The sequence below is a fragment of the Cydia pomonella genome, chromosome 28, assembly GCF_033807575.1.
Source record: "Cydia pomonella isolate Wapato2018A chromosome 28, ilCydPomo1, whole genome shotgun sequence".
In the NCBI taxonomy this organism is placed as follows: Eukaryota; Metazoa; Arthropoda; class Insecta; order Lepidoptera; family Tortricidae; genus Cydia; species Cydia pomonella.
Genome location: NC_084730.1, coordinates 6761531 through 6777217, shown reverse-complemented (window position 1 = coordinate 6777217; position 15687 = coordinate 6761531). Strand labels below are relative to the sequence as shown.

Here is a 15687-nt window from a genome sequence, read left to right as displayed (position 1 = left end):
AGCCTCCGCAAACATGGCGGAGGCGCTGCAGAACCTAGGCAGCCCAACCAGCACCCTGAAGGCATTGTTGTACACCACTCGCAGAGCATTATACGATTTTTGGGTATAGCTGACCCAAAGGCTACCTGTGTAAAAAGATGAATAAAACGCCTTAAACAAAGTTACTTTTACCCCTTTTGAACATCTAGCAAACCTTCGGGCCAGCATGTTCGCCCTTACACACAACGCTCTCCGTTCTCTCTCTATATCCTCATCGTCCTTTAAGTCGTCGGTAACAATATGCCCTAAGTATTTAAACCTATTGACTCTTACGAGACCGGTTCCGTTGAGTCGAACTGGGGGCACATGCGAGGGGCATTTGTTCCCGGCTTTAAAGACCATTACCTCGCTCTTTTTACCATTGTAAATCAAACCGTGTGACGAGGCATAGGACTCGCATATGGCTACAAGCTTGCGGAGAGCGCCGACCGAGAGACCGATATATGTAATATAAAAATACTTAAATACATAGAAAACATCCTTGAGTCACGAACACATATCTGTGACCGTAAAACTGCTTAAGTTTGTCTTTTCAATAATTTCTGTTTATTTAGGTACAACCTTCTGCCCATGACTGGATGAAAAGCATAGTTTTAAATCTAAAATAGGCCCTTGAGGCATTGTACCAAGGATGCTGCCGGCTTTTGCTCGTTGTATAGCAATGCTGATACGTTATGCGGGGAAGCCGCCAGCTCTTCGGTCACCAGTTACGTCAACCAGACGCTTCGCGGTTTCTGCAAAAAAATTGTGCGCGCTGAGACCCCATGGAACTAGAGTTTCAACGCCAAATGTTACAAAATTGTACTGTTTACCGAGGCCCTTATATTATATATTATAAAATTGTGTTAAAATAATCATGATAAACCGTTTTAAATCTCCGTACTTTGATCCTTGTCATTGCAGTTCTCATTGTGAATTAATCTACCAATTAGGTATTCACAAAAATAACCCACTACTACGCACTGAAATCGGATATACTTATATGATAACAGGTTACTAACGTCAAAGCATCAGTTTTAATTAAAAAGTCATAAATGCCATTACTTTACAAGAACTTAAGCCGTTTTTGAGTTAAGTAACATTTTATAAGCGCTCGAAACGAAATGTCGTATGCGCCTATAGAAGACATAAAATGTGTGACGTTTTAGAAATGTGGTTTTTATTATGACACATATGGAATTTTAAAGCGTTCAAGGTTCAAACGGGAATCGCTGTACGTAGTTTTGCTGAAATTATTATCTGATATTTTCCCAAGGCAACTATATTGAAAGACATTTATTAAACATTTGGGTTTATGGTTAGGTATACACCAGTCATAGTCTAAAAGTTTGTAATAATTTGTTTCATTTAAAAAGAGTAGGTACTTACCAAAGAGCATATATAATCACTACGTTTTAGTACTTACGAGCTAAGAGGTATAGTTACCACATTGTTATACGCGTTTATACCGTATTTACAATATTAGTAGTCTTTTTTTTTTGAAATTATAAAATACTACGCCATACATTTACTATGCAAGATTTTTTTATAAATATATATTGGAAATTTTTACAAAAATTTACTAAGCCCCACAGTAAGCTCAAGAAGTTTTGTCTATACATAAATACATAGAAAATACCCATGACTCAGGAACAAGTATCCGTGCTCATCACATGAATAAATGCCGTTACCGGGATTCGAACCCAGGACCATCGCATCGGCTTCATAGGCACTACACACTAAGCCATACCGGTCGTCAATAGTAAATAATGGCCAACATTAAGATAAATAAAAGTAAACAAACAAATTGTAAATTTTCGGGTACTATATGTATAACATTTATTGGTCAACCAACCAAATACAAAACCGCTTGGATCTGTCACTGAACGACCTGACTTTAACCTACATGATTTGATCATGTAACGTTTTCATCTACCCTCAATTGGCTTAAGGGGCCATTTGAGGGTGGATTGTGTTTACATTTATTTAAATACCTAAAGATACAGAGCTAGACTCACTATCCAGTACCTACTAGGTCAGACCGGTCGTCAAAAATAAAATAAAATATATAAATGAGCGTTCCATTCTATGCCTATGGGCAGTGCTTCATAGTTTAAAAAACAGATTATAATATGCTATAGTTCCAACACTATCAAATATATATATTGTATCAAAATTGTAGGACTCTAATATCACATATCTATACATACACTCTGACCACCGGTTTGGCCTAGTGGGTAGTGACCCTGCCTACGAAGCTGATGGTCCCGGGTTCAAATCCTGGTAAGGGCATTTATTCGTGTGATGAGCATGGATATTTGTTCCTGAGTCATGGGTGTTTTCTATGTATTATGTATTTATAAATATTTATATATTATATATATCGGTGTCTAAGTACCCTCAACACAAGCCTTATTGAGCTTACTGTGGGACTTAGTCAATTTGTGTAATAATGTCCTATAATATTTATATTTATTTATTTACACTACATACAGGGTATCCCTTAAACCAATGGTACATTTGGAAACGCAGTGTAAAGGTTTTACGAAAAGGTGACCTTTATGTATCGTTTAATATTTCACTGCTGACTAAACTTGGCCAATTCGAACGTATACTGACATCTAAATGATATCATTTAGTTATTATGAGTTTCGCTTGTACTTGTCCGTACATGTATCGGCTCAAGCGAGACGCGCGATAGCTAAATGACATCATTCTAATGTAAGTTTACGTTCGAATTGACCTGTGATTTAATGCTTCTGCTTATTCAACCGAAACACTTCTAAATAAACTTTATATAATTGACTAATCACATTCGCCACACGTAAACATTACGTTTTATACGTAACCGTTTAAAAGTCCATTGTCCTAACACAAACTCTTAAACTTATACAGCTCAATGCATTTCACAAGCATACCATTTTAAATCTTACTGCTATAGTGATAAAGTCCAACTTAAAAGTCACACACCTTTCGTGAGATGCGTCATCTAAAACATATAATTTTGTCTCCGATCATAGCTCGATCGCTTCGATTCTAAAAAGTCGCAAGTACTGATAAAATTCATAGACGTTAGCACATTTTGCAGATATGTAGCTCGGAGCGCAAAATATAAAAAGATCGTAAGAATTATGCGTCGTATTAAGAAAATAATACTGTATTGTAATAGCCGCTTACGTCGTACAGCATCGATTTTATATTAGAACATTTTTAAAAATGTTTTAAGCGACCACTACGCTTAACTTCGTTTTTCTATAGCGATGTGCTGGTGCGTTTTAGTGATGTATGAGCAAACATTGAACCGGCCTTTCACTCTCTGTGACTCACCTGATTGATTTCATAGTGCACAAAAACTGTTGTTGTTAAGATAATAATGTTGAAAATATTTCGACTTCTATTTTTTTTTAGCGTTTAAATGATACATGTTAACGGCACCAATCATGGGACATTTAATAGAACATTTTGAGTATTTTTGATATTTCACCGACACCTGTAAATTTTCTACGCTTTATGAAATGCTATATGAAAACTACTGCAATTGGTTTCAATATTATTAACCAATTAAAACTGTGTTTTTTTGCTCCAGTCATGGAATGTATGGCGCCATAATATGTAAGATATATGTGATATTTTCAAAATAACAAATATCACATATATCTTACATATTAAGTGAAGATCACTCAGATACAGGCAACTATCAGTTGTTTCAACTGCCTGCCTGATTAATAAATAATAAATATCAATGAAAAATTAAACTTAAGCAGCTCTTTGGCTCTTGTTTATGGTAAAATATTGCCAGCGTTTAAAAACTGATGGTAAATACTTGTGTAGCACAAGGACATGACATGAACTTAGACGTTATTGACGGAGTGAAGTGCGATGTCAGTGATTTGAAGTTTTTTATCAGTCTATGTTTGCGATGTATTATAGCGCCACCTATTTAAGATTTTTTGATGGCCACTTTTCATACACATAGAATTGTTCTCCGTAAGACTATGTAATCGCTGTTCAGACAAAATAATTTATAAATATAAAAATAATAGGACATTATCAAATATCAATATCAAATATCAAACATTTATTCAGCAAATAGGCCACAGGGACATGTCCATTTTTACAAACAATAAAAATTATAAAAAACAATTACAAATATGGAATCGATGAAATAATATATATATATTATTACACAAATTGACTAACCTCCTAAGACCCTGAGTACAAATTTTTGTACATATTCCAGAATCTATTTTGAACTTTTATTATGTAACTAAGGGTTCCAAATTCAATAAACAAATTATTGGTTCTGGGTCTCAGGAGGCTAAGTCCCACGGTAAGCTCAATAAGGCTTGTGTTGGGAGTACTTAGACAACGATATTTATAATATATAAATATTTATAAATACATAGAAAACACCCACGCTCACAAATTTCCGTGGTCATCACACGAATAAATGCCCTTACCGGGATTCGAACCCAGGACCATCGGCTTCATAGGCAGGGTCACTACCCACTAGGCCAGGCCGGTCGTCAATTGTTTATTATTTTTGGGTATTGCCCAGCAGATGCCAATTCTCCCTGTATCTATAACCGTTACACGGATCACTGGATCAGTAGGGGCGTTTATTTCACACAACTTATTAAACAAATTACCTATACAGGGTGAACGGAAATAGGGTTGTGTCAACAATCAACATAATGAATTTTATTGCATATTTATTAAAATTAATGTTATGTGCAATTTTATACCTATTTTCATAGAAAAAATTTAACTGTTTCAGAATGCCACCTACATTTTTCTAGGTTTTTTGAAATAAAAGCTAAAATCAATACTCATTTATGTAGATATTAAATTTGCCTAAAATGTGTTCATTTGGGACAACCTAACACAGTTTCAATAGTCCAAAACTAACCAAGACTGTTACTATGGAAATTAGAAGGCATCATGTTGTTAAACTACGTTCATATTAGTATTATATCAACACATATTATTGCTCGCCATACAACAGACACATGGATTAATAAAATATAAAAAATGTAAAACTATGTAAAATTCCGTACGCTTAAATTAGTTCCGAGTTTTTCCTGTATCAATAAAACTACTTATTAGTGTCACTCACAGATCTACACTAACGCTTAAATTTAGTTATACTACCTCGGTGGCAAACAAGCATACGGCCTGCCTGACGGTAAGCAGTAATATATTGTAAATAAGTGTATATACCCGTGTAACTGTATTTGCATGTACAGTCGAGGAAATTGATTCTTTAGCAGTTTACGGTTCACTTTACATTGGACAGCTCTTAGCATAAGTACGTACAACAAAAATTACTTGAACCGCAAATTGCTAAAGAATCAATTTCCTCGACCGTACATGTATTTATCGCAAATAAAAATAATCTGAATCTGAAATCATATGTATGCCTAAAACTCCAGAGGAGTTTTTTTTTATTTTTTTTTATTGAGTTGTACGCGCGTTGCCGACCCTAACACTCCGCACCCTGGTTGAGCTCTGGCAACCTTACTCACCGGCAGCAACACAACACTACCTATGAGTTAGTTTTGCTGGGCATTTTTCGCAAATCGACAACCATTGTGCATATTTTATGTGAAAAACGAGTAGCGCTACTCTAACTACCCCAGCTCCTCCACGAAACCTAGCAATATCTTCAGGTTCCTAACTGCCTCCTTTTGTGTGCATGGAGTCCCTATATGTATTTGCTCCTGTATACTTCTACCTAACCTTATAGTATTGTATACAATCGTGATATAATAGATAGCTTTTCAGTCGAGTAGCGTATTTAGGCAACGAAACTTGCTGAGTTACCTAAGTAAGGTAGGTGATTGAAAAGCTTGATTATATCACTATTATATATAATACTATAAGTTTAGGTAGAAGTATACAGGAACAAATTTTCTACGATTCATGTAAAATAATACTTTTTTTACTATAAACCCTAAATATATTAATAATAATTCAGCCTATATACGTCCCACTGCTGGGCACAGGCCTCCTCTCAGAGAGCTCGGGCTATAGTCCCCACGCTAGCCCAATGCGGATTGGGGACTTCACATACACCTTTGAATTTCTTCGCAGATGCATGCAGGTTTCCTCACGATGTTTTCCTTCACCGAAAAGCTAGTGGTAAATATCAAATGATATTTCGTACATAAGTTCCGAAAAACTCATTGGTATGTACGAGCCAGGATTTGAACCCGCGACCTCCGGATTGAAAGTCGGACGTCATATCCACTCGGCCACCACCGCTTCCCGCAAACCCTAAATAATTAATTAAAATTGGTAAGTATCTCAGTAGGCAATAATGTAGTACAAAAGACATAAACGTGCGTTGAATGAATATGCTCATGAAATAGTTGTCCGTTTTTTCTGTGTGAGCGCGGCGGCACGTGATTGGTCAAATTCTTAACAGTTGACCACAGCGTATCGAAATTAATATTATACTTGAGTTGGGAGCCCATACATGAAAGTACGTAATTATAGTTTGGTACACATAATCTTAATTCAACTCTTACGGTCAACGAGTAGAAAAAGATAATTGAAGTGTGCAAAAGACATTTCATAAGTGTGAAAGAGGAAAACTACGAGTATAAATGAAAAAACGAGACCACTTTTGAGCTCTATAGCGTCCGCTTGAATGTACCCAAAACCTAAGATTCGGGGTCCGGAAAATAAGCTTTATTCGGGAGATACGGTGGCCGAATATATCTTGGAATATACCTTCTGTTATAGAAGCTAATAATGATGAATGTTTTATGATTATTTTTATATTCCAAGCAACCTGTAGTAAAATCGTTTAGATTTGCGTAATCGAAGGGGTGTGCTCGGTCAACCGTGTGATTTGTTATTAACGCACACGATAACGTAAACGATATGGGGTGGAAACAGGTGTTTATGAATATAGTCACACACTTTTTTTTTAAATTCTTTGACACTTGGAGACCCTTTACACCTCCAAATCTTATTAATTAGTGTAGTCGCAGACCGTGGGGCCATCTCCAAACTGTGTATTAACCGCGGAGACTATACATCTCTGTAATATTGTATAATATACTTGACTTGTTGGATACATACTAGTTATGTATTCTGTAGCATTAGCTTATGACACTGCTAGCTTAACAGTCTAAACGCGATTTATTTATTTAGTATAAATTTCATTTTGACACATGGAGAGACTTTACACCTCCAAATCTTATTAGTAATCTGACATTTGGGACCTTTTACATCTCCAGATTTAATGTATTATTACTATTATTAGTCTCTATCTATCCATCTCTGTTGTATTGTAGTAATTATTTATTTTAAGATTATTATAAATTATAATGTAATGTATATTTTATACAGGGTGACCAGAGTTTAAACAACGTTTAGATTGTGTTAATCGAAGGGGTGTGCTGTGTGCGATCAACCGTGTGATTTTTCATTAACGCACACGATAACCTAAACTATATGGGGTGAAAGACAGGTGTTTATGTTGGATGTAGTTCTGGTAATGCGCAGTTCCGTAGTTCATCAGGCCGCGTAGCCAACATGCCAATCGTTAACGCTCCGGAGCGAACGAAAGGCAACTGTCACTGTCTGAGTGATAGAGATGACTACGCTACGGACTTCCGTTCGAGCGCCATCTTGATAGTCAGGTCTCGTGATTAATTTTATTTTTTTGGGTAATTAATATTGTTTGAAGTGTGATATCGATAGCTTAGTTGACGACCGGTTTGGCCTAGTGGGTAGTGACCCTGCCTACGAAGCTGATGGTCCCGGGTTCAAATCCGAGTAAGGGCATTTATTCGTGTGATGAGCATGGATATTTGTTCCTGGGTCATGGGTGTTTCTATGTATTTAAGTATTTATAAATATTTATATATTATATATATCGTTGTCTAAGTAAATACCCTCAACACAAGCCTTATTGAGCTTACTGTGGGACTTAGTCAATTTGTGTAATAATGTCCTATTATATTTATTATTATTTATTTATTTATTTATTATTATACAGTAGTGCAGCGAATGGAGAATTACCCCCTTATTCATAAACGTGTACTAAAGTTACGATGCCGCTGATCATTGTTTGTCCCTTTCCGACGTATTGGTATGATGGAAAGGGACAAACGATGATCAGCGGCATCGTAACTTTAGTACACGTTTATGAATAAGGCAATGATTTAGATAACCGTGTCGTATGCATAATATCAATATCAATTAGGTAGTGCAATTACGCTAAGAGCTAGAAAAGATTGAGGGAGGAAATTCAAGGGGCTGATGGTGGAAACTTCCGCCTTTCACCCTGGCAACATCAGATTTTTGAAGCTTAGGGAGGTCACTACAATAATCAGAAGTAAAACTGCGGTCTACTATTATGCATACGACAGAGTTCTAGAGATAATATAATGTCTTCATGTATTACGTATGTCTTTCTGTCAAGGCTCGGAATCCGGTTAAATTTCCAAAACTTTATCATGCACAAGCCTTTTAATTTCGGTTTCGCTCGAAAAATCGTTATTTTTAAACTCTACTAAATGGAAATATTCAATGTAAACGAGAAACTGGGGTACAGTTGGTAGAGCGTCACGTGTTTGGTTTTCACCGTAACTCTTTCCGTTTTGTTTGGTTCAAACATTGTGATAATTAAGCCCTTAATTGTTCCAGGTCCGGGTCTCATCGACGAACTGGAGGCCTACATGGCGCCCGTAGGGGATTACCCGCCGGACCGGAGACTCGGGTGAGTTCCACATTGACTAGTTCCAGGTCCAGGTCTCATTGCGGAGGCCTACATGGCGCCCGTGGGGGATTACCCGTGGGATCAGAGACTCGGGTAAGTTCTTCAGTACTAGTTCCAGGTCGAGGTCTCATCGAGGAAGCCCACATGGTGCCCGCGTGGGACTACTCACCCAATCGGAGATTGGGGTAAGATCTTTATTACTACTTCCAGGTCCGGATGTCATCGAAGAACTAGAGGCCTACATGGCGCCCGTGAGAGACTACCCGCCGGACTTAAAGACTTAAGAATGGAATAACTTTACTAGAATGGGAAATACCAATCGTACTGTAGCCCCAGATTGGGCTAGTATAGAAGACGAGGTACCTAAAGATTCACCGACCAAATTATCGATTCATAGACAACTAGTAAGGGTCGGTTGCACCTAACTATCACGCCTATCAGTATATTAGTATATTATATTTTAAACCTTTGTTAAACTTTTGTGGTGAGGTGATGAGTGGCACTGGATTTCAATTCAAAATTCTAAGTTCTCCATGTGTGAAATAGGGGAGGGGGGGGGGGGGAGGCAATTTGATATCGCTGGAGGTCTTGGGAGGTAGACGCCGCAGAGGGGTATGTAAAATTTGAGCTCCAGGGAGGGACAGCTGCCTACGCCCATGGGAAAACTGATTCCTAATTCCTGATTCCTGATCACTGGTTCCAGTCTCCTGATCACTGATTCCCGATTATCAATTCTTTATGCTGAATTCTAAAGTTTGAATTTCAAAATTTTATATTATTTTTCAGGAACCACCAACTCCCCGAAAGCCCCCCCGACTCCGGTTCCGAGAACCCCTACAGCCCCGACACCACCCACATACCGGTCCTACCAGAATACGTGGTCCCCTCGCACCTTACGGAGCTGGTGCCGGGAGACTACATGTACGAGGAGTTGAAGGATAACCTGGATGTGGTGGTGATGCCGCAGGAGGTGGAGCTGGGGGGGAGGTTGGAGGGGATCTCCTATCCTAGGTAAGATTTAATAAAGTGCCCTCTACTTTTGAGGTTACAAAAATTCTAATCTTTTAAAAAAACCGTGATATTGGTCCCCTTACCAGGACATTTATTTCCAGGTACAACCAAATGCGGGTAGACCTTCCGGAGCTAGACCAGACCATCATCAGCCCTCAACTAGTGTCCATTGGCCATGAGACCTTAACACCAGTTTACACCACCCTACAAGAACCAAGCACGAAGAAGAGGAAGCACTCGCAAGATGTTTCTCAAGTCAAATGTGAACCAGGTAGGTTTACATCATAAATTTAGATCTATCAGGGCTCAGAACCCCATTTGTTTTAAAACCCGTAATAACCCAAAATTGTTATGCTCTTCATCTAGGACTAAATCATGTATACAGTATGTATCTGTACCCCTAGTGTACATTTATTCGATAGCTAAACGTGACGTACGCGTTTGCGTTAAGTCTCATTTTATATCGGATTTTGAGTTTCCATAACCAAGGCTCGGAACCGGTTTTTTCTTCATACAAAAAAATACCGGTACTATTACGTTCTTTTTCGTTCTTTGGTTTATTATTTCATTTTTAATGGGACTATCTAATAATGCGAAGTTGTTGACGTTCTAATCATAACACATTGTCGTTTTACATACCGGGAAACCCATGTGATTAGCTACGACGTAGCGCTACGACCGTAGCTCAGCGGTGAATGTGTTAAATGAGACTTCATATATAGCGCTTGATGACTGGAAAATATGAAAAAACTGCATTCAGGAGATACGGTGGGTATTCCTTAGAATATAATGTTGCAAAAACAAATGATTTACGCAATCACACATTAATTCGGAATTAAATACTTACCTTTTTAGGGTTCCGTAGCCAAATGGCAAAAAACGGAACCCTTATAGATTCGTCATGTCCGTCTGTCTGTCCGATTATGTCACAGCCACTTTTTTCCAAAACTATAAGAGCTATACTGTTCAAACTTGGGAAGTAGATGTATTCTATGAACCGCATTAAGATGTTTACACAAAAATAGAAAAAAAAAACAATAAATTTTGGGGGTTCCCCATACTTAGAACTGAAACTCTAAAATCTTTTTTCATCAAACCCATACGTGTGGGGTATCTATGGATAGGTCTTTAAAAATGATATTGAGGTTTCTAATATCATTTTTTTCTAAACTGAATAGTTTGCGCAAGAGACACTTCCAAAGTGGAAAAATGTGTGCCCCCCCCCCCCCCGTAACTTCTAAAATAACAGAATGAAAAATCTAAAAAAATATATGATATACATTGCCATGCAAACTTCCACCGAAAATTGGTTCGAGCGAGATCTAGTAAGTAGTTTTTTTTTAATACGTCATAAAATTTAAAAAAAAAAATTTATTTTCATCAGACCCATACGTGTGGGGTATCTATGGATAGGTCTTCAAAAATGATATTTAGGTTTCTAATATCATTTTTTTCTAAACTGAATAGTTTGCGCGAGAGACACTTCCAAAGTGAAAAAAAGTGTGTCCCCCCCCTGTAACTTCTAAAATAACGGAATGAAAAATCTAAAAAAAAATATATGATATACATTACCATGCAAACTTCCAACGAACGAAAAATTGGTTTGAACCAGATCTACTAAGTAGTTTTTTTAATACGTCATAAATGGTACGGAACCCTTCATGGGCGAGTCCGACTCGCACTTGGCCGCTTTTTTATACTACGTCGGTGGCAAACAAGCACACGGTCCGCCTGATGGTAAGCAGTCTCCGTAGCCTATGTACGCCTGCAACTCCAGAGGAGTTACATGCGCGTTGCCGACCCTAAATCCGCCCCCGTCGTTGAGCTCTGGCAACCTTACTCACCACTCATGACATGACATGTAATTTGACATCATTCCAATTTAAGTCGCGTATTTGACTATTGATTGGCAATAACCATATCTCTTCTACAACCGTACTACCATAACCTGCAGTTTTTTATGGTATGCATCCAGCATGGATAGCATAGAAGCGCTTTTGCCGCCTGTCATGTCATGCGTCACTTTCGCACTTATATATTTGTTAGAACGTGACAGGTATGGTGACAGGCGATAAAGAGGCGACCATCTTAGCCCTACAGGTCTGTTGGAAGTCAAAATTCCACTGCTGAACATTATTTGCACACAATGCGGAAGCGGTGCACATCCCTGTCGCGTAGGGTGCGGGACAGCTCTAACATCATCCTGAGGGCATTTGCGTCAAGGTTTGACTGTCAGTACATGAACCATTGCCATATGATACATGTACTGACAGGCAAGCCAATATACTGTATGTAGAAATAGTATGTTATGTCATGTGTTTACTAACCTTAGTTGTAGGAAGACTAATTAATGTAAATGTGTAATTTAATATAGTATAATGTAATTACTAACAAACTATATGGGCCTATTTGACCTGAAATAAATGTATTGAATTATTTTAAGGAACACCTAATCGTGCCCGTTAGCAGGTTCTTGCAATTTTTGTCCATCTGGTTATAACTACATTAAAAACTGCTTGCTGCGTCCATTCACTTCAGCCTCGGCTCCGCGCATGCCTCTCAAATGTCGGGAACACCATTGCTTCGTGATGGGAAAGATGTCTACTATCTAGACTACCGACTTTTTTTTAATACTACGTCGGTGGCAAACAAGCATACGGCCCGCCTGATGGTAAGTAGCCTCCGTAGCCTATGTACGCCTGCAACTCCAGAGGAGTTACATGCGCGTTGCCGACCCTAAACCCGCCCCCCCTCATTGAGCTCTTACCCACCGGCAGGAACACAAGACTATGAGTAGGGTCTAGTGGTATACCGACTTTCCCTTACTTCAAATGAAGACAGTTTAAACAATATGATATATGTTTTACTCCATTCCCCTTCTGTTTTCCAGCAGCTTTATCACCAGAAACACACGTCCGCCCAGCGCCACCTTCCGTAGACGGGTCAGAAGCGGGTGACGACGTACCCCTTCAGTGCATAAGATTTGCACCCTTCCAGCAGAACTTGTGGCACACGCTGTACGACTGCAATCTCAAACCACTGTAAGTATATTCAACTTCTAATGCTCCTTCAGTGATCAAAGACAATGAATCTTTTTTTTTTTATACTACGTCGGTGGCAAACAAGCATACGGCCTGCCTGATGGTAAGCAGTATCCGTAGCCTATGTACGCCTGCAACTCCAGAGGAGTTACATGCGCGTTGCCGACCCTAACCCCCTCCCACCCTCGTTGAGCTCTGCCCGCGTTGATTTAATTATGCTCCTTCAGTGAAAAAAAACAAGCAGAAACGTCTGCGACGATTAATCTAGCACATCGTAACCGGTGAGTTTCCAATATGACATGGAACTCCGGTAGCAGTTTAATAAATGTAACGTTCTTAGGGTAGATGTCGCTAGGGTCCCCTAGATCCATATGTTGGGAAAATTTGCTGGCTATGGAGATCTTGGTGGCTCAGTTGGCAGAGTGCTGGAGTATCGATACAGAGGCCGTGAGTTCAAGTCGTGAGTATATATATAGCACTGCAGAACCAACTAACTGCATCCCAGCTGTAACTTTTTCAAAAAGGTTTTATGTAAATCCAACGTTAAGTTCTAAGACTACAAGCCGTTTGACGAATAACCTCGAGGTGATTACGACCGTTAGTTTTATCATTTGATGAATAAAAATAATACTAGAATCTAATATGGTATAAGTCATTGAGATGAATGTATACAGGGTGATTCAGGAGACGTGAGCAGGATCAAGCTTGAGCATTCAGTAAGTTATAAGCAACTGTTTCGTACCAGTATTTGTGAGATTAACGTTCTTTTATTTTTTACTGTTCAAAAAAAAATGTTATAATTTATTTACACCATGTATGGTCACCCTATTTGTTTTATCCATAACAAGTGACAAATTGAATGTCATCGGAGTCTGGTTACTTTTGAAAAATCGTATCTCACTCAAGTGTGACATTTTGTTTTCTTCATAATCAAACTGCTGTCATAACGGTTAAAGAGGTTTTATCTTTCTTAATTAAGTGTTGTAGGGTGTCCATGATTGTAGATTATCAAATTTGTCCTTCCCAAAAAGTTAAATAACAGAAATAAAGCGAGATTGTTTTACTTAAATATGATGGTGAACGGTTCATTAACATTTACTGATTGTGTAGGCTTAGTCCTGCTCACGTCTCATGAATCACCCTGTATACACATGTGAAGGATACTTTGTTGAAAAACCTTGAAAAAGAAGATTCTTAACTTTTATCTCGATAAATTAGGCAGCAAAATTCAAAATTCAAAAATTTATTCTGCAAGTAGGCCTCAAGGGCTCTTTTACAATCAATACAACATTTATAGTAACATCAAATAGTACATTACTATAGAGGCCGGGCAACCCCGTTTCTCGCCGAGATATGAATAGTGCTTTTCTCAAACCTGCAATTAAAACAAAACATTGTAGTCAATTTGTTTTGTGGCGACCTACTCGGCTCGCCACTCTACCAGCGATGTACAACCCGTAAGTCCGCGCGTCAGCGCGATGCGCCACCGCCGTTGCTTAGCAACGAATATGCACAACAAATCACTGTACCAAGCTAACTGAAGCTAGTTGATAGTTGGATACCAAGACGTTGTGTCACAATTTGACGTTAAAAAACAAAAGAAGGTTGCTTTACAGTCCTAGGTGTTTAAGGCAGTATGAAATTCCTTTACATATCATGTTCACTCATGCCACCTGATATGTAGTATTTCCGGACCTAATTCGACGCAAGTCATGTCATCATTTCATAGCAAGTTTGAGAAAAATACATTAAAACATTTTATAAATAGCTTCTGTTGTTCTCTGATTAGTTATTAACGACCACCTAGTGTCATGTACAACTTTTGCTTCATAACTATCTTCCCCAGCCAACCCCCCTCCTACGTTGTCGGCGCCGACAAAGGCTTCAACTTCTCCCAGATCGACGAGGCCTTCGTCTGCCAGAAGAAGAACCACTTCCAAGTCACGTGCCAGATCCAGATGCAGGGCGACCCACATTACGTCAAGACGAATGAGGGGTTTAAGAAGATTAGCGGGTTTAGACTGCATTTTTATGGTGTCAAAGTAAGTACTTATTATAAATAAATAAATATTATAGACCATTATTACACAAATTGACTAAGTCCCACAGTAAGCTCAATAAGGCTTGTGTTGAGGGTACTTAGACAACGATATATATAATATATAAATATTTATAAATACTTAAATACATAGAAAACACCCATGACTCAGGAACAAATATCCATGCTCATCACACGAATAGGTACATGCCCTTACCAGGATTTGAACCCGGGACCATCAGCTTCGTAGGCAGGGTCACTACCCACTAGGCCAGACCGGTCGTCAAAACTTACCTACTTACTTAACTTATGTAATTTACACATTACAAATTTAGAACGGAATGTATGAGCCTGAATATCCCGGTCTAAAATAATTTAATGACGGATTTTTGGCGTTGAAACTATAGGTCCATGGGGTCCCAGCGCGCACAAGTTATTTGCAGAAATCGCGAAGCGTCTGGTTGACGTATCTGGTGACCGAAGAGCTGGCGCTTCCTCGCACAACGTATCAGCATTGCGATACAACGAGGAAATGCCGCCAGCATCCTTGGTACAATGCCTCAAGGGCCTATTTTAGATTTAAGCTAGTTAGAGTCACACCACTGTATATATCCATGATGTATACTATTATTGTAAATAAAATATGATATTGAAAAAAAACAAAAGTGATATAATTAATTGCAGGCTGAAGACCCTAGCCAGGAGGTGAGAGTAGAACAAAGCCAGTCAGACCGCACGAAAAAACCGTTTCATCCTGTACCGTAAGTAGCCTTTATTCTTTGATATTTTTTTTTTATATTTTCTACTTTTCTTGCCCATTTACGGCGACCCCCGTAGGTTCATTA

At 38.5% G+C, this 15687-nt stretch overlaps 1 protein-coding gene across 4 annotated transcripts in view; it reads left to right on the top strand.

Annotated features, from left to right (window-relative positions):
• The window catches only part of LOC133533140 (uncharacterized), an 87845-nt gene that overhangs the window by 58963 nt on the left and 13195 nt on the right, over positions 1–15687 (top strand). For 3 of the 4 annotated variants that reach the window (XM_061872105.1, XM_061872103.1, XM_061872106.1), the window contains exons 2-7: positions 8680–8752; positions 9539–9763; positions 9865–10034; positions 12654–12804; positions 14651–14846; positions 15527–15603. In XM_061872105.1, coding sequence (XP_061728089.1) covers positions 8680–8752; positions 9539–9763; positions 9865–10034; positions 12654–12804; positions 14651–14846; positions 15527–15603 — 892 coding nt within the window. The remainder of the gene's footprint in view (positions 1–8679; positions 8753–9538; positions 9764–9864; positions 10035–12653; positions 12805–14650; positions 14847–15526; positions 15604–15687) is intronic. The other variant, XM_061872104.1, reaches the window with a different exon arrangement.